Here is a 19,456-nt window from a genome sequence, read left to right as displayed (position 1 = left end):
TCGGGGTAAATAAGGGGAACCCCGGGGGAAATATGTGATGAAAAAATAATGCATTATCATTTCATAAAACAATGGAGAAAATAATGGGACACGGTGATAAAATTATCCCCGGGGGCCCTACTTGGCGATCGGCGCCACATTCTACATTTGTTAATCTCCTTCCCATATATAGAGAGATAGTCGAGAAGTCGAGATAGAATATTGACTGCAGGGTATTCCAAAGATAAACTACATTGCGTCCACGCATGCGAGTAGGTTTCGGTTACTAATATACCTTACTCATTGCATTGGCTTAAGTGAATCGTGTTCATTCGTGCTGATTATCGTTTCGAGGATACTTGATTCTAAAATATGTCTCGGCGACGAATTGTTTACAAAGCATTCAAATTAATTTGATCAATCAATGGCTCATCCACTGTTACTTCGTAAGAACTCTAGGAAGATGTCTTTAGCTTGACCCAGTGGAGGGGGGTGGGGTTCGGTACGGTAAACGTGAACACCGCCCCCCCCCACCACCACTCGTTTTTTTTTCTAAACTTCAAAAATTGCCGTGCTCGATAAATTAGAAATGCACCTTTTTGTTAGTGAACAGTAATCATTTTCCATAGTCATAATTGTTTTTTGTTTTTTTAGAAAGTAAAAGTTATGGAAACACTGTCCTATTGTTAAGAAATTTAAAACAGTGTAATTAAAAATATTTACTGGAACTTGTTGTATATAACGCACAAAGGATCCATTTTCTCAGGATGTCATGAGGTGATCCTGTGCTTTGCCCCCTCAAATTTGCAATGAAATATTATCACTGTCACTCTATGTTTGTATTCTAAAAATATAACAACACTTAAAAGAAAATATGTTTCCTTTTCAGTTATCATATCGTGTGAAGAATAATGATAATATTACTGACTTATATTCTGTGGTGAAATGAAATTAATCGAAAGAACATGAAAATAGGTCAAGTCAATTGTGCCACTTAAAACACCTGCTTTATTCTCTCATTAACTCAAAACTTTTAGGTATCTTCCGGATATATGAATCATAAGAAACAAAAATAGTTTGTGATGGTTTCACAAAATAAAGAATTATACACCATGATTACAAAGAAAAATGTGAAATCAATTAATCTGTTGTTCACTGCACTCTGGTCATGAAAACTGATACAACTTCCATTACAAAACGAATACTGCCAGATTTCAATCCAGCATAGCCCATAAATATGCTAAAGCTGATCACCTCTGTTCAATCCGTGGTAACTTATTTTACAGAATACAGTAAATGCCACGATTGTATTAGTTTGTTATCGTCCTTTAAGGCCATGCCCACACTTCAATGGATATGCAAATTTCAATGCAAGTTTGGAGGTATAACACGCCACCATTCTGAAGTAACAACCACACTAAACTTCTACACTGCCCTTAACTTTGCTCTAAAACTTATTATTAACCACAGTTATATATCTTAATTTTTAATAAAAAAAAGCATAGTAGATGAACATCTAATGATAATAAGCTATACAAAACAATTATTGTTTTCTTTTTCATGATAAATCATAATTGAAGTAATAAACAAAGCCATAACTGTATAGTGAGGATAAACGAATGCAATATTTTCATTTTATATATATATATATATATATATATATATATATATATATATATATATATATATATATATATATAATAATGAAATTGATGAAATTCACTAAATGAATATTTCTAACAGCGTATTGACCAATCTTTCTTAGAACAATTATCATGGATTAATTAAAGAATCCATTACCATTTAATGAAAGGATATTATTGCTCTTTTGTTTTTTTTAACAAACAATTACCACCCTTACATAAGAAACCTAATTGCACATATTTATCGATGTTCATTGAATGTTTCAGGATAATTAGAAACATGTGAAAGTGAAAAGGACCAATGTCCCAGTCATATCAGTCATATCTTCTTAAATATTGCAATGTTTCTTATTTTTCTGTGTAGTTATGTTTAAGAGTAAAATGATACCATAGAAAGAAAAAATCTGTTCATGTTTTTAGAAATACAAAGATACTACGATACACACGCACAGTGACAGTTTTTTTGGCGAGAAATGCGAAACAATAGGTGTACCTGCACCCTCTTCCTACACCCATTGTTCTCCCCTTCCTACATCACATAGGTCTACACCACCACCACCCCCTCCCCCCCCCCCCCAAACAAATAATCTGCTCACACCCATCCTCTTCTCCCCAAACCTATTTTGATCCAATACATGTGTCATAAAAAATATACTACATTGCAATCCCTTTACACCAGGGCTGGGCAACCTTTTGAATGAATGGGCCAGATAAAAGGGGTGGAAAATTGACTGGGCCGCACCTAACCAACGACCTGCTGTTGATTTCAAACCTTTAATTCTGAGGACTCTCAAGCAATAGGTTTGTCTACTTAATCTGTTTTCCCAAAAACATAATGTCAATACTGTACAGTTGATAATTAATGGGGATAATAGTCCTACTTGACAGCATCATTAGTGCCGATAAATTCTAAGCAGCTAGCTTGTTTTTTGTGATGATGTTAAATAGATTGATTTTTTTGTCTTTTTTTGTCTTGAGACATCTCACGGGCCGCAAAAAAATCACTGGCAGGCCGCATGTGGCCGCGGGCCGTAGGTTGCCCACCCCTGCTTTACACCAATCCTTGAACATAATGAAACGAAAGACTTTCATAAACACTGTAGAAAACTAGCCTTGAGTCTTATTTCAGGAAGACCGTGACAGAAGACAGATTCTTCGGTGTCAGTTAGGGATGGAATGGACGTCCAGTGATGAACCTATCTACCATGTCGAACGTTCGTAGCGGTTGGTCGTAGGGTAGAATATGACCGCCCCCTCTGACCACAACCTGAAATAAAGAATTCAGAATTTCAGCTTAGTCCAGAAGTAGATAAAAAGAGTTTCTCCTATGAACTTTCTGTCATGCAAGAGCTGATATGATAAATTGCAACTATTTTTTTTTCTGTATTAACCTGAGAATAATTATTATCTATATGTAAAAGCCTCTAACCCAGCAAATGAAATTTAGAAATTGGTGATGAAAAATGTACTGAGAGACCTGATAGAAAACTTAAGCCTACTGATCGAAATGTTTGAACTTTTTTAATATAATTTAGCAGGTGCTTAAGAGATTCAACAAACCATGTGAGCTCACCTGGAAAAGGCCGCTAGCATTTCTTGCATACCCGGCAACCTCGACATTGGAGGGACTGACCTTCCACACAACCCTCTTGGCCTTTTGATACTCTGCTTGGCCTTTCCACTCTAAACCAGCCAAGAATGACTCCGTCAGAGTAGTACCTACAATCACGTCCAACTGACCACTGTAGAACAGCGTCTACGGGAAAAAAGATAATAATGTAAAAGAAAGAAGTGAGAAAATGAATGATGATGAGATGAAATTAATAGATACATGCATAATTTTGTCAACACCTGTTAGGTTTGGCGGGATGATTTGTCATCACCTAATAGGGTTGGATATGGTCATGCATCTATTTTTCTGTAACCTGTGATGTTTAGACAGACTGATTCCCATGTCCTAAGATGGGTTGCTATAGTAACTGCCAAATTCTAGATCTATGATACAACTGCAAAAGCCTATTGGTTGCATTTGTCAAACAGTACCTCTTAGATTAAATAATCACAAGGGTGCCCTCCCTCCCTCCCTCCCTCCCTCCCTCCCTCCCTCCCTCCCTCCCTCCCTCCCTCCCTCCCTCCCTCCCTCCCTCCCTCCCTCCCTCCCTCCCTCCCTCCCTCCCTCCCTCCCTCCCTCCCTCCCTCCCTCCCTCCCTCCCTCCCTCCCTCCCTCCCTCCCTCCCTACCTCCCTACCTACCTCCCAACTCTTCCCCACACCCACCCTACCCCCAACTTCGTTCCCAGCATATTGACTTCCATCTTCTGTAATGCGTTGTTATGGTTACTGTTGAATGTAGTTGTGTGTAATATACAGTTCAGCCAGACTAACGGTTACATTATGCATTATGTATTACGTTACATATTATTATCTATACATATTATCTATATATTGTCTATATATTATCTATATATTATCTATACATTATATACAATCCCATAGAACCATCAATTCAACCCCCCCCCCCAAAAAACAACTTTCTTTCATACCTTGTAATTATTAGCCAGGATAATAACTTTATCTCGTACAGACTGAGCTACATCTTCTAGTAGATGCTCCTCGACTTTTGCCCCATCGTTGTATGTCAGATTTCCGACGTGGATTGCCTTTCGCACAGCGCCCTTTGCGAGATAGGGGCCGTAGTAGTTGAACTCAACGGGTGACTGTTGAACCGAAGAGAAGCATTCAGAATGACAATGAATACAAACACATCCTCATTACAATAAATTACCCTTTTTGTTGTTGGAGACGAAAACATGATGATATAGTGAATTTAAACTTGAATGGGCACTTGTCGCTAGGTCTTTCACCCTTTTGAAGCCCCCATGCCACACACAATAACAAACACACGCACACACATGTATGCATACACACTCATACATTCCATCCCTTAAACGGCGTTATTCATTTCATTTTTTATTTAGCTATTTATTTTTTTTGTTTCATTTCATTTTATTTATTTATTTGTTTCTTCACAACTTTACAAGAGACAAAACAATGAATATATACAAATGAATTACAAGCAGTGAAAGAAAGCACTTCATTAAAGAACCTGGTGGGCTTAACAGAGTAACACACTCTTATGTACCAAAAGAAATATCAACATGATAAAACTTCATAATAATCGTTATAAACTGATCCTTAATCCTTAAATTAATCCTTAAAATTAGTAAGTTAGTTTAGAGGACAAGAATGATTTCCACCCCTAGATTTTACACGTTTCTTTCCACCTAAATTTACAAACACACCTGAGATCTCAGAAAGTTAAAATGGTCGGTGCCACCGGTCGCATTTTCCCAGAAGGATGGTATCTTACCTCCCAGTCCAATGAATCTATCGTAAACCTAACGAAGAATGAGACGAGAGAGGAACGGATGGAATGTTGCGACATGTACGGAGAAAAAGAAAAACTTCCACACACCTGTGTCCTCTGATAATTATAATAGTCCAAGCTACCGGTAGCATTCTGCCAAAATGATGGGTATGGAGTCTTGTCGGCATTGATGAAGTTATCGAATGTCTACAGAGAGGAGGATGAGGAGGAGGATGAGGAGGAGGATGAGGAGGAAAGTTACCACACAAAGAGCAGATACCTAGGCAGCAAAACTATGAAAACATAGTTCCAATTTAGTCTATGTCCTTAAGTAATGAAGACGATTACCCTAACAAGGTGAACTATGATGATGTCAAAGTTACTTACAAAGAGTAAAACAGGTTTTAGCAAGTATTTTGGTTTTAGCAACTATGAAGTGTTAGCTCAGTGGTTAACGCCCGTGCCTTCCAATCATAAGGTCCCCGGTTCGAGTCACTCCAAGATTAATGTATGTCGTCCAGTTACAGAGTTGTTGACAATTGACAATTCATAATCATGGACGTTCAACATGAAGCTATGAGACTGACTCCGGTCAGCTTGCGGCTTTGATAAGCCAATGAGGCTTCTTCGAGAGTTCCTGCTTGCAGGAGGATCTTAAATACATACAAATACATACACAAGTACTGCGTATTGAACTAGGTTGTCTCGTGTGAATCTAAGTAAAAATTTTACAATTAAGAATGTTTACCATATATTACTAGTAACGAATAAGTCCCTGGGGGGTCACCACAATAGGGGAAATGTATGAGGAGGGGGTGTGGTGGGGGGGGCAGGGGGTGGACAGAGGGTCTGTCTCCTCTTTCCTCAAGATATTTTGTGGAGAAATTTCTCCTTGTCCTTTTCTTTCTGGAATAAACTAAGAGTTAGTATTTTTTCCATTTCCTCGCTAGTAAAGTCACATACCTCAAAAGCCATCAACCATTCTCCCTTTTTAATGTGATCGACTCCCTCCTGAACGTACTGTTCGGCTACTTTCTTCTGAGTCTCGTCGATCTGTGACGTCTGGTACATCAGTTCGGGATAGGCTGGGAACATCTGTAGCAAATGAGAAGATAGGGTTAGTAACAACAGAGAAAATAATGCAAAAAGTTAGCAATAAAACTGTTTTAAATCAATATAACTGTAAAGAATATTATCGAGAATTGGTAATGATGTCATTAATTGGTGCAAGTCATTCTTTTACAGCAAAAATAAAGAGTAATATTTAACTAGTGAAAAAAAGATGACCAGAAGAAAACCCAATCACAGCTTTTGAAGAAGCTAGACCCAAAGCGAATCCCTCAAAATTAATCAACAAAGCTGATTTTTTTTTTACCAATGTAAAGTTTGCAACTCTAAAGAAAGGACACCCATATGGAGGATCACTCCCCCCAGCCCCCCCCCAACTAAATTTGAATTTGATATTCATATGGTGACAAGCCGACAGGTTAGAACTTATATTTGAACTATTTGGCATTGAAGTGATGTATTAAGCAGTCAAATGCTTTTCTTTCATTGGTAATCTATATTAACCAAATTACAGAAATATCGTTTTCTCTTTAACACTACTCTTGACATTTGGCTTCAGAGTACATGAAAGATATGAAAAAGCAGCTGCCAAACCACAAAACATTAGAGAGGCTGACTGCTTAGCTAACTTTCGTGATTAAGTTAAAATCCTATTTATTTCAGATAGCCTATTACAGTCTGTTTCCATCAGTAATTTGTTCTCATTGTCAAGCGCTTCAGAGCACTCCTTGATTGATTAGAGGGCTATATAAATTTGGTATTATACTTGTTATTATTATTATTACTATTATTATTATTATTATTATACTTATTAGTACTATTATTATTACTAAAACCATTGATGACTCTTGTTTTGTCCAGAAGAAAGAACAGATTGTCAAAAATTCTATGAAGGTTTTTGAGCATTCTAAAACACCGAGAATTTCAAAGAAAAGTATAACAATTTATGATGACTGCACAATAGCTTAAAGGGTGTGAAGACTCGCGCAAAAAAAAACGTCTAATGCCAGTAATGTGACCTCGTTTCTAATGAGGTGTAACAGAAGTGTTAGACACCACCATCGATCCCAGAAAATACACACACACAGCTTGCTACCATCGGTAATTAGACACTAGTGTACAGTCAGTACATACAGCTGCGGTCAATAACCACAGCACAGTGTACAAACAATACAGCGATGGACATCTCAGGTCCAGCTAAAGATAACAAGGTATCACGTTTCATTACTGTACTGTCTGCATTTTGTAGCAACACGAACAAAACGTCACTTGCAAGCAACGGAAAGTTAACTTTTTCAGATGGCCGCACATGGTTTGGGGCAAGTCTTCAATGCCTTTAATAGAAATCTGTGGAATTTGTCTCAAACATGTAAATTTAGAGAAAGAAGACTTTGCTACGTTATAGCAACTGATGGTTAGAACTGTCATCACAAAAAAATTGTTTTTTTCTTTGTCACAAAATATAATTAAACAAGGAAACAAACAACTCAATTTTGTAAAAGGAAAGTGGATTAGAAACCGAAACCGATCGTGAAAACTAATTGTGCATTTAATACAACACTGACTCTTTTTCTCACCCTCCAGTTGCCCTGTACTGGTTATTTATAATAAAATGTGTTCATATGACTATGATCATAACATGCCATGTGCAGTATCAGGAACAAAAAGATTTACAATAAAATTGAGTATAAAAACAGCGACTCAAAACCAAAAAGAAAACTAAATAAAAAAAAAACTCACAGATAATGGATCGCAAAGACCATCCCCAATTAGAACGCCTCTAAAATTAATCTTCAGCTTGGCCGTGGGATTCTCCTCGTGGATCTTGGCTCCGATGGCAGGGACGTATTTCCCAGCGTAGGACTGAAAGTGTGAAAGAGGATAGTAACTCAAAAACAGATATAATATCAACTCGACAGAATGGATATCTTAAAATGGCTCTTGGAGAAATGGTTGGATGTGCTAATCATCAGAATGTAACACAATGTTGTTGTTGTGAAAAATAATCATCTAAAACTACCGTCATTTTGGGGGAAATATTGATTTATATCCACAAAATCATTATATTAAATTGAAAGTCTGATAGTTGATTATAACAGGTCAGTGTGCACCTCCCTCAACCAACAGCATGTGTTATAGAAAAGTGGCTGGGGAGGGGGGGGGGGTGGTGGCGGGAGGGAAAGGTGAATGTGACCTGTATAAAGAAAACAGAAATATCTCATGCTTCTTGTTGAAAACTACATCTAAAATCATCTTCCCAGCTATGAATATTGGTGTTAGAACAAAACTTAGTTTAAACAGAAACACCTGTTCTCTCTCATAACCAGAATGAAAACATTTCATGGTTCCTTGCTGCTGTTCATTAGTTCCATTTATAGGGAAATTTCTAAGAAAGCCCTATGACAACAACAGCAATTCATGCACACAGACTTTGGTTGCCAAAGTAATGCTAAGCCCTGATATCAATATCAACACACATCAGTGTGCGAAGACTATCTACCATTAACATCATACCAAGTTTGACGAAATTCCGACTAGTAATAGTAGCCAAGTAATTGCAATTTGGAGTATTTCACGTTTGACCCCATGACCTCATTAATATTCATGATATGAGCACCAAAATCAATAGGGTTAATCTACTTACTATGGGCCACCCACTCACCAAGTATGGTAATGATTGGTCATTCCCTTGTTGAGTTATTGTGCATACAAACTTTTCATAACGAAATAATGGTAGCCCCCCCCCTTATAAACATGCATGATATCAATTGCAACACACATCATACCAAGTTTGACGAAATTCCAATAAATAGTAGCCAAGTTATTGCAACTTGGGAGTTTTTCACGTTTGACCCGTGACCTCATTAATATTATTATATTAATAAATTAATTAATATATATTATTATTATATACTTTGACCTTGTATAACTTCGCACACGAAGGTCACACGGGGGTCAACCTATAGTCATTTATGATCAGAAGGTACCTTTGACATCTGAAAATAGCATCGGAACTGTAAAAATCCCCAAAACACGAAAAGGTCACCAGAGGTCAAATTGAGGTCAAGGGTCACCCAGATGCGGGTCGACAACTGGATTACATTGAAGCAACTCCCAACCTTAACGGACAGTTCGTTCTCAAGTTATCACAAAAATACTAGTTTTTTTTATCATTAATTGACCTTTGGTGACCTCGGATCACATGACCGTTAAGTTTGAAAATATTCCCCTATACCATTTGCAACTTGTCCCAAAATATCAACCGTGTCACACCTTGGAACTGAGAGTTATTGCATTAAATGTCTGAAAATTAACTTTGACCTGGTATAACTCCGCACACGAAGGTCACACGGGGGTCAACCCATTGACATTTATGATCAGTAGGTACCTTTGACATCTGAAAATAGCATCGAAACTGTAAAAATCCCCAAAACACGAAAAGGTCACCAGAGGTCAAATTGAGGTCAAGGGTCACCCAGATGCGGGTCGACAATTGGATTACAATGAAGCAACTCCCAACCCTAACGGACAATGTTCTCAAGTTATCGCAAAAATACTAGTTTTTTATCATTAATTGACCTTTGGTGACCTCGGATCACATGACCGTTAAGTTTGAAAATATTCCCCTATACCATTTGCAACTTGTCCCAAAATATCAACCGTGTCACACCTTGGAACTGAGAGTTACTGCACTAAATGTCTGAAAATTAACTTTGACCTGGTATAACTCCGCACACGAAGGTCACACGGGGGTCAACCCATTGACATTTATGATCAGAAGGTACCTTTGACATCTGAAAATAGCATCGAAACTGTAAAAATCCCCAAAACATGAAAAGGTCACCAGAGGTCAAATTGAGGTCAAGGGTCACCCAGATGCGGGTCGACAATTGGATTACATTGAAGCAACTCCCAACCCTAACGGACAATTCGTTCTCAAGTTATCGCAAAATACTAGTTTTTTATCATTAATTGACCTTTGGTGACCTCGGATCACATGACCGTTATGTTTGAAAATATTCCCCGATACCATTTGCAACTTGTCCCAAAATATCAACGGTGTCACACCTTGGAACTGGGAATTATTGCACTAAATGTCTGAAAATTTACTTTGACCTCATATAACTTCACACACAAAGGTCGCCTGGGGTCACCTATTGACATTTTTGATTGGTGAGACGTGAATATAGCATCAAAACTATAAAAATTCAAACATTTTTTTCTTTGCCCATTTTCTCACCCAAAATACTAGTTTTTTAACATTAATTGACCTTTGATGACATCGGATCACATGACCGTTAGGTTTGAAAATATTCCTCTATACCATTTGCAACTTGTCCCAAAATATCAACCTTGTTACACCTTGGCACTGGGAGTTATTGCATTAAATGTCTGAAAATTAACTTTGACCTTGTATAACTTTACACAGAAAGGTCACCCGGGTGTCAACCCATTGACATTTTTGATCGGAAGGTACCTTTGATATCCAAATCAAGCATCAAAACCAAACATTTTCTTTTTCGCCTGTTTTCTCCCAAAATAAGCACATTTTTTCTAATGTGACCTTTGACCTTTTGACCTTGGTTTCAAATGTAGTTTGATCTGCTGATTCCAAAAATCAACACGACAAGTCTGTACAGCCATCCTAACTCCGACCGAAAACTTTGACCCCATGTAAGTTCGCACACAAAGGTCACACGGGGGTCAACCTATCGATATTTATGATCGGAAGGTACCTTTGACATCTGAAAATAGCATCGAAACTGTAAAAATCCCCAAAACATGAAAAGGTCACCAGAGGTCAAATTGAGGTCAAGGGTCACCCAGATGTGGGTCGACAATTGGATTACACTGAAGCAACTCCCAACCCTAACGGACAATTCGTTCTCAAGTTATCGCAAAAATACTAGTTTTTTAACATTAATTGACCTTTGGTGACCTCAGATCACATGACCGTTAAGTTTCAAAATGTTCCCCTAACCAGTTCACAACTTGTCCCAAAATATCAACCTTGTCGCACATTGGCACTGGGAGTTATTGCAGTTTTAGTATTTTGGGTTTTTGGACCATAACTGACCTTTGGTGACCTTTGTGGGCACCAAAAACAATAGGGTTCATCTACTCACTATGGGCCACCCACCCACCAAGTTTGATCATGATCAGTCAATCCCTTGTTGAGTTATCGTGCATACAAGCTAAAGCGTCTCACACACACACACACACACACCCACACACACACACACACACACACGCCAACCTGAATACATAGGTTCCTTTGCTTTTAGCAAGGAACCAAAAATTAAACAAATATATAAATGGAAAATTACCGCTGTGAGTACTTCATGATATGGTCAACACTACTTTCTTTTGCAACATTTTCAACATTAAATGTTCATTTGATGAATTTTTTTTTGGAGCTCTAGTATGAAATTATTTTTAACTAATTTTTGGGGTATAACTCTGAATTTGATAAAACTCAACAACAACGATAAAGTATTAAATTGATCAATGTAATTAATGTAGCCATATACTGTAGTACACATGTGTTGCAATGCAATCTGAATGTAGTAACTACTGTGAAGAGTGTGAGTCTGTGGTCTTCATAATATTGTTTGATTGAACATTTACGACAAACGCAAACAATATTGAAAGCTTAATGTCTGCGCTCAGGCACAACCGCTCACACTTTGTATAATCATCGACATGAAATTTAATTGAGTGATGATATTATAACGCTACGAAAGTTTCTGACGATTTGGCTAATGATCACTTTACTAAGCTGGATGGTACTTTACTTTAATAAAGCAAAAAAATAGAGAAAAATACATTAGACTAATCATGATGCTTTTAGACAGACTTCACTTGATTAAAGCGTCATATTGTAAATCCAACATATAATGAAAAACAAATTGATATTTAAAAAAGTTTTACGGTTCTTGCCACGTTTTGGCCATTAGTGTTGCCAAAAGGTTTTGGGTCATAAAATAGCACAATAAAAAACAGTAATTTCACAAATTTACTAGTTCAAGATTCCCCATATGCAGGTTGGTCGAACGAAAAAAGTGTTTCAGAAAACAGAAGTTAAAGTGCTTAAAACAATTTGGTCTGACTTGAAACTTTGACAAAATATGTTTCGAGAGATCTCTTCCTCGGAAATTACGAATGAAATTGTAGTTACATATGTGTATAAAATGAAATAAAGCTGTAAACAAGATGTACACAGGGGATTTCCATGTAGGGATGAATGTTCAATACCCTTTGTATGATGGAAAAGAAGTGAAGGCTGCAACATAAATATTTAACAGTTTCAAAAGAAGGAAGTGTGGTCATTCAAAACTCTTTTTCTGTTTATTTCTACGATCCACTGATTTCTGAACATGTCTACTCAGCCTAATGTTTTCTCACTTTCCCTTTTCATGTTTTGATAAACTTCCTCATTTCAATAAACGAAACTAACATCGAATGAAGTATTGAGTTTAGTTCAGTTAATAACTATATGATACCGCTGTTTCATCTAATTTAATGGAGAAAATCTGTCAACTGAAAAGCAAACTTCTAATTTTTGCCTTCCAAAAATCTCATCATATATAATAATTTCTACTACTCCTATAGACCTTCATATGTATGTTATCACCTGTCAAAATTTAGTCCGCATCAGCGTCAGTTACTGCTGATTCAGTCAAAAAGAGTACTTAAAAATCTTGAACAGAATCATAAGCAATGCCAATGGACTGTATTCCTTTCATTAAATAACTCACCTCTCCTGAGGCATAGAAGTCATTCTTCTGATACTCAGGAAACACTTGGAAGAACTGAGTTAAGGCACTGTGAATATCAAATTGAAGAGAAAACCTTCCTGAATGGTAGTATAGTGTGCCTGACATGAACAAAGGGAATTGGGGCAATGATACTGATGGTGTGAAGGGGTGGGTGGGGTGGGGGGGGGGGGGTTGAAGAGGAGAAGGCAATGAATGCTCAGAGAAAATGAAGGCAGAGTCTTGCCTCGATGGTACCACCTCGAGGATGCTAGGTAAACACCCGACTGCAAGCCAGCAAATTCTCAGCTGACCGAACATCATGGCAATATTAATCTTCCTCTTGAATAGCTTTCTGAGCTCCTTTCGTATAACATTCAGAGATTATCTTGTGCACGTCTGTAGCTGACACGCTTGCTCGTTAAATGATGCAATTCAGCTCGTACAGACAGCTGACTTTTGTCTCGTTTTCACTGTGGGATCATCTGTAGTTCTTAAGTAACTGCCCAAAAAAATGGGGGGGGGGCTCATCTCACCTGTAGAGGTTGACCGCTACATCATCTTCATTGTTAGCATACCCAGCGTCGTTGTCTGTAAAACTGAACCCTGTGCCCACCTTAAACGGATAGAAATGATAAATAATCAAAGTAAGACACATCCTAGTAGCATCCTATCCCAAATTATTATGGGTCTTGACCTAAAAAGTGGGTCAAAAAGTTTCAGTTGTAGGTCGCAAGCCAAGTAGAGAAAGAAAATGGAGGATTCGATTGGTGGTTAGAGACTATGTCCCTGATAAAATCTGATAGAAAGACTTCCTCCCTGTCAAATGGTGATTTGTTTCCCCAAGTTGTGATAAATGTTTGTGTTGTTGTTGTTGTTCACTTAGTGTGCTATCAAATTTGTCAAATCAAATCAGTCATTGTGTCGTTTATTCATCAATCACCATGGAGGATTATTATATTGGGTGATTTTAGGCATTTAGGAATTAATTTATGGGTCGTGGCTTAGGCTAGGGATATCATAGCATTGGTTGCCTAGGAAAATGTTAGGGAAACCAGGATTCTTGTTTACGTCGTCAATGAGTGAACTTACAGGATTATCGATGTATATCATGGAATACTTCTTTGTCCAAGCCCACTGTCTCTCTTTCACTGAAATAAAACGGAGACATATTTTTTTTATTTTTATAATTGACATTAAAGAGTAAAATTATGCTTTAAATCGAAACATACATGTAGCAATTAAGCAATTAATAGGATTTTTTTCTGTGTTTCTTCTTTCTTCAGAACTATACACATAGATCTGCAATGCTGTGGTTCATTAACAGCAGTGCATGACTAGTGCATGCCTAGGGCATGATCAGCGCATGATTAAATGGTGTGTTACCAAACACGATTTAACCACACAGTGTCATTGATTCTCAGCTTGGAAAAGCTGAGCATAAAATCACAATTGACTCAATTATTCCATGTAACCTCTGCATTTATGATACTCAACACTATGATCTGCATTCTGCAGCGAGTACATGCAGTTCCGTCATAGGTATTTCGGCCAAAGGAATGAATGTAAACATACACACACAGACAGACAGACAAACAGACAGACAAACAGACAGACAGACACATACTCTCTTACATTTGCCATCTTTTGTGACAGAGAAAGGCCCATTTTCAATGAAGAGTCCAAAGAGAGATGAGCCGCCCGGGCCACCTTGCAGCCACAAGAGGATGGGTGCAGTTGACGGGTTTGTCTGTAAAATGCGAACAGAATGTCAAGGTCCGAGTTTGAATGAATATTCATGAAACAAAGGTGCAGCAGTGACACCAACAGCAGCAAAGAAAACAAAAATAACCAAGGGGAGAAAAAAACAGCAGAGTATTACATCCGACGTAAAAAAGGAAAGAACAGCGGTAAAATAACAGCAGAAGAACCAACATTAGTCACAACAGTAAAATCAGAGTAACAACAGCATCGATAGCACAGCAACATGTGGGATATAAATAGCAGTGCATTGTAACCATGGCAACGGTATCAATGTCATAAAACAGTAACACAAACTATAAGGTTACTGTCCAAACTTTATGTGGCTAGGCTACCTAGGTAACTTGACTTCAATGGATCAAACTGAATCGTTAAGCTGTCAATGCATAATTCCATGGTAACTATGTTAGAATATTCATTTTCAATTATTATGTTACACTGGTTGGTCTATAACGCTGTTATGAAACTGCCCTCTGCTATTTGTACACCAAACAGGTCAAAATTTGAAGAACACCATCGAACTGTAATTTTCCTTTCTAAATTGAGACGACAACGTAAACTTGTGTCACAAGTTCACAAGGATATCGAAACCGCACAAAAACACGGCTATATAACATATGCTGACAATGTCAGAGCACCTTGTACATCAAATAAAAACTCACTTCTGCTGGGACAAACCAGAAGTACATGTTACTGTTGTAGGTGGAATTGACAGTGAAGAATCCTGTGTGGAGTGGTAAAGTAGACACAAAGGGTTAGTTGTTAATATTTTGAAATGCAATCCAGTCTACCACCATAAAGTACCATAATAAGGATTGACATAGAAAATATAATAAAAAATAATGACACTTAAAATCTGTCATAAACTGCTTCTTTATTGACATTAACGTTAATATAACAGTATAGTCAACATAGCCAAAAAATATGATTTCACATTTTACGATGCATTACAAGAAAGCAAGAATTGAAACTATGTCATATCACAAATGAAAAACATTCGTAGCCAAAATTCACATCCTAAGTGAACCAACAAAGTTTGGCTCCAAGATAGCAACCACAGTCCACCCATATTTCCTACTATGTAAGATACTTGCAGCATTTTGTAACTGGCTAAGTTGAGAGTACACATGTTTCTACAACTCAAGGGCAAATATAATATTGGTTGTGTACATCAGATTTATAACTACAGGCTGTCCAATAAAATGATAAGTATTTGATAACAATAATTTTGCAGCATATATAGCCTGAAATAAAACAACACCTTTGCTGTCATAAGTTATTGTCCCATCTTACTGAGGTACCAACTTACCTGCATAACTGACCACGGAGGTTCCATCTAACGAACCGACTCGACTCAGGTTTTGAGCTGAAGGAGACGAATTGGAACAAAAATATTTTCACTACTCTTTATTGAAAAAGGTACAGCCACATTTTTTGGAAAGAAGATATCAAAGGTGTTAACAGCAAGCTGGATGCTCCTAGATACGGGATTATTTATTGTGTAATCCAGTAAATCGAAGTAAAATAAAAATCACCTTCACATGAATTGCAAGCAAACGATAAATCTGTGGTTACTCGCCGCTAGTGCAGGAATTAACCGTTTTCTCTTTAAAATGATTAATTGCAAATTTTGTTTTTCAAGCCACTCCTTTTGTTGTTGTTTTCATTATCGTTACTTTATTGTCGTTAAGTTATAAGCTAACAATTCAAGCTATATCATTACATCTCTCTTTTATTCATTAAATATTACTTTATTGTGGGTATTTTGTGAAGGACATAAAAGTTTGCTGTGTACTACATAACTGCTCAAAGGTCTTATCACAATGTCTGTTGAGGTCCCAAAGGTTTATCTTCATTCCTGTGGAAGCTGTTTACCTTCTTGAGTTTTCCCCTCTTTGATGTAAGGAGTCAAGAAAAGAGGTTTGCCGGGGTCTTCTCCCTCTTTCACATATTTGGGCATATTCTTTGGAAACATATGTCTAAGTGGTCCCCTACGTGCAGAAACAGTGACACAGGCAAAGAGCAGCACCAGTAGAATTGGCGTCACAACCTTCATCGTCGATGATCTGAGAGAATGACATTCAATCGAAAAGAAAATAAGTAATGGCAAATTATAAGACAAAGCTCAATGAAAATGGAAATTTTCTGGCTAGAAAGGGATTTGAAACCAGTGACGGCAGGGTCAATGCACTCTACCAACTGAGCTAGCTAGCTACCGTTAGTTGCTAGCGATTGCAATATCTAGCCAATTTCTTAGCTGGCGGGAAGCAGTCAGAAGCCACAGTGGACTTCAGTTTCCACTGAGTTACCATAAATGTGGACATGGAAGAAAGTTTGGTTTGAGTGTTGGTTACCCTGAAATTTGTGAGTAGCATAATTTCATGCACTTTACCATAGCAATGCTGAAGTAAGTCCTGCTTGAAGGGTGCTACAAAGCCTCTAATGAGTTTTCACAGAAGTGCAGACTTTATAAGATGATTATCACTTTGGGCAATACTTTGAAGAAATACAGTACCAGCTAGAGTTTTTAATACTAGGAAAATAGGCCACTATCCACTTTGCAACATTAACATTAAACTGAAAACTGCATGCACAGACTAATATAGAAGTATTACACAATAGTAGGTGTGTGTGGGAAGTGGGTGGCGAGGAGGGAGGAGTGTTGGTTTTTCACGGCATTATTCAGGGACAACTATGACACTATTTAAGTGGAGCACTCAAATAAAACAAGCAAGAAAAATGTTTGCCATGTGCCAATCAGATACCGGAAATGACACTTTCCTTACATTAGAGGCGGAACAAAAAGTTTTCAAAGTTGGTTCTTAAGTCAGGAATATAGTACTTACTAGTGTTTACACGGGTCCAAAAATCGGGAACCGGGTACCCGAGAGCCGTTACCCGTCGGGTATCCGGGTACCCGGGAAAAAATTGTTTACCCTCGTGTATCATGATTTTCAAGAAATTACGTATTAAATGCTATAATAAATTAATTGTATTCTCTACCGACAATGTTTTCATGTTCAAAAACGTATGTGAACGGTAAGGTATAAAACCTTCCTCAATAATTTCTATTTGCTTTTTTTTTTCTGTCATAAACTTGTTAATTACTTAATATAATTAACTTAACTATTAATTAGTAGTACTGTTGTTAACATCGCACTGCCGCCGCTGCTTATGCTTGCTCTCCACGTCTATTGGGTCAGACCATAAAATATCCCTTTACTTTAGCTCAGTTGTTACTATCTATTATGCAGGCCCAGGGTTCGCATTAGCCACGAGATTACGCGATTCTCGCAATCTCGTATAGTAAAAAGCCACTTGCGATTATTATTTTTTCGTTATCCCGTCTATAATCCATAAACATGTCGTAAAATTCCTTGTCAGCCTTTCCTTCTATGAAATAAACGAATGAATAAATAATAATTTCTTCCACATGATAGCCTAACACCACACTAAGTCAATGCATGAAAAATCTAGCAAAGCCTAACCATCTGTTTATTCGCTGAAATTGTGACGCAGTTATAAGATATCCATGGAACACATTCATTATTGCTGTTACGTTCGACCACATGGTTGCCTAACACCACACTAAGTCAACGGGGTAATCTAGCACAGCCATTGTTTATTAGCTGAAATTTTGACGCAGTTATAAGATATCCATGGAATACTCTCGTTATTGCTGTTATCTTCAACCACATGGTAGCCTAACACCACACTAAGTCAATCGGAAATCTGCCTAACCACCGGTTTGCATTTTTTTTTAAATCACACTTTGCGTAGGATTCGAGTAATAAATTAGGAACCGGGTAGTATTGCGTCGGGCGGGTACCTTCGTTATTGCTGTTATCTTCGACCACATATTTTAGCCTAACACCACACTAAGTCAATGGGAAATCTGCCTAACCGTAGATTTGCAATTTTTTTTTTTTTAAATCACACTTTGCGTAGGATTCGGGTAATAAATTAGGAACCGGGTAGTATTGCGTCGGGCGGGTACCCGGATAACCCGTGCAAACACTAGTACTTACCACTCTGGTCGCCATAACATGTCTCTGTTGTGCAAAGTACACCTACTTTACTCTTTCAAAAAAGTGGGTTAATTCAAATTCAGTTTCAAAGTCGATGCACAATGTATGTATGAAGACGTACAAATTTTTGCCGTACAATGCAAAACTTTTTTCAAGGCTTCACTGCTTAAACACACGGTGATACACTGTGTCAGCTTTCTCCCTAGTTCAATTTCTATGACTAGACTAGACAGTCATTCATTAATAATAATATATATGCCTACCAGTATAAGTAATACTAGTCTATACTCTACAGTATGTGATCACTTTAGTTAAACCAATCAGATATATGACACGCTATAAACAGACATTGGATTGTACTGTAAACAGTAAACAGTTCTGCAAAATGGTTCTTGAACTGCATTACTTAAGTTAAACTACTGTAAGCTACCAACAAATGCAACACAAACATCTTAGCCTAGACTAGGCCTGCTTTACACTACAGTAGTCAGTACAGCAACTTTGTCGTCTTAACTTCAGACCAAAAATACTAAACACTGTGTTGACGAATTACCCTGACATTTCAATTGCATGCACTACAGAATTGAAATACTTACTATGCTTATTTGTAGCGGTAATTATTACTTGCTGTGACTAAACGGGATATGTATATCGGAACGGCTTAGATCGCTCAAGGAACTGCTCGTATACGATCATACAGTAGGAAGTTAAGTGACAATTTCTGTTCTGTTTTTGTTTACCTGGCCTCATTGCAAGGTCGATCATGGGACTCACGTGCTATGCTTTTGTTAACGATGGGTGCACAGCAGTAATATAAAAGGTTATGTAGCTTACGAATAGCATTCTTCATTCTTCC

The 19,456-nt window shown here is 37.6% G+C and overlaps 1 protein-coding gene across 2 annotated transcripts; it reads right to left on the bottom strand.

Moving 5' to 3' along the window:
* Nucleotides 1-960: 960 nt before the first annotated feature.
* On the bottom strand, nt 961-19,357 carry LOC139958349 (probable serine carboxypeptidase CPVL). Of its 2 annotated transcripts, none has more exons than XM_071955355.1 (14): nt 19,197-19,357; nt 16,448-16,638; nt 15,882-15,938; nt 15,235-15,296; nt 14,447-14,561; nt 13,904-13,962; nt 13,348-13,427; nt 12,815-12,881; nt 7,797-7,919; nt 5,952-6,083; nt 5,097-5,195; nt 4,165-4,338; nt 3,196-3,378; nt 961-2,889 (listed from the first exon to the last, which is right to left on the bottom strand). In XM_071955355.1, the coding sequence occupies exons 2-14, from the start codon at nt 16,626-16,628 to the stop codon at nt 2,788-2,790; spliced, it is 1,434 nt and encodes a 477-aa protein (XP_071811456.1). In that variant the 5' UTR covers nt 16,629-16,638; nt 19,197-19,357; the 3' UTR covers nt 961-2,787. The 2 variants fall into 2 exon arrangements, with proteins under 2 accessions (XP_071811456.1, XP_071811457.1); XM_071955356.1 differs by lacking the exon at nt 5,097-5,195 and adding an exon at nt 4,924-5,019.
* Nucleotides 19,358-19,456: the final 99 nt, after the last annotated feature.

The sequence above is a fragment of the Apostichopus japonicus genome, chromosome 18, assembly GCF_037975245.1.
Source record: "Apostichopus japonicus isolate 1M-3 chromosome 18, ASM3797524v1, whole genome shotgun sequence".
Taxonomy (NCBI): domain Eukaryota; kingdom Metazoa; phylum Echinodermata; class Holothuroidea; order Aspidochirotida; family Stichopodidae; genus Apostichopus; species Apostichopus japonicus.
This window is presented reverse-complemented; position numbering and strand designations above follow the sequence as displayed.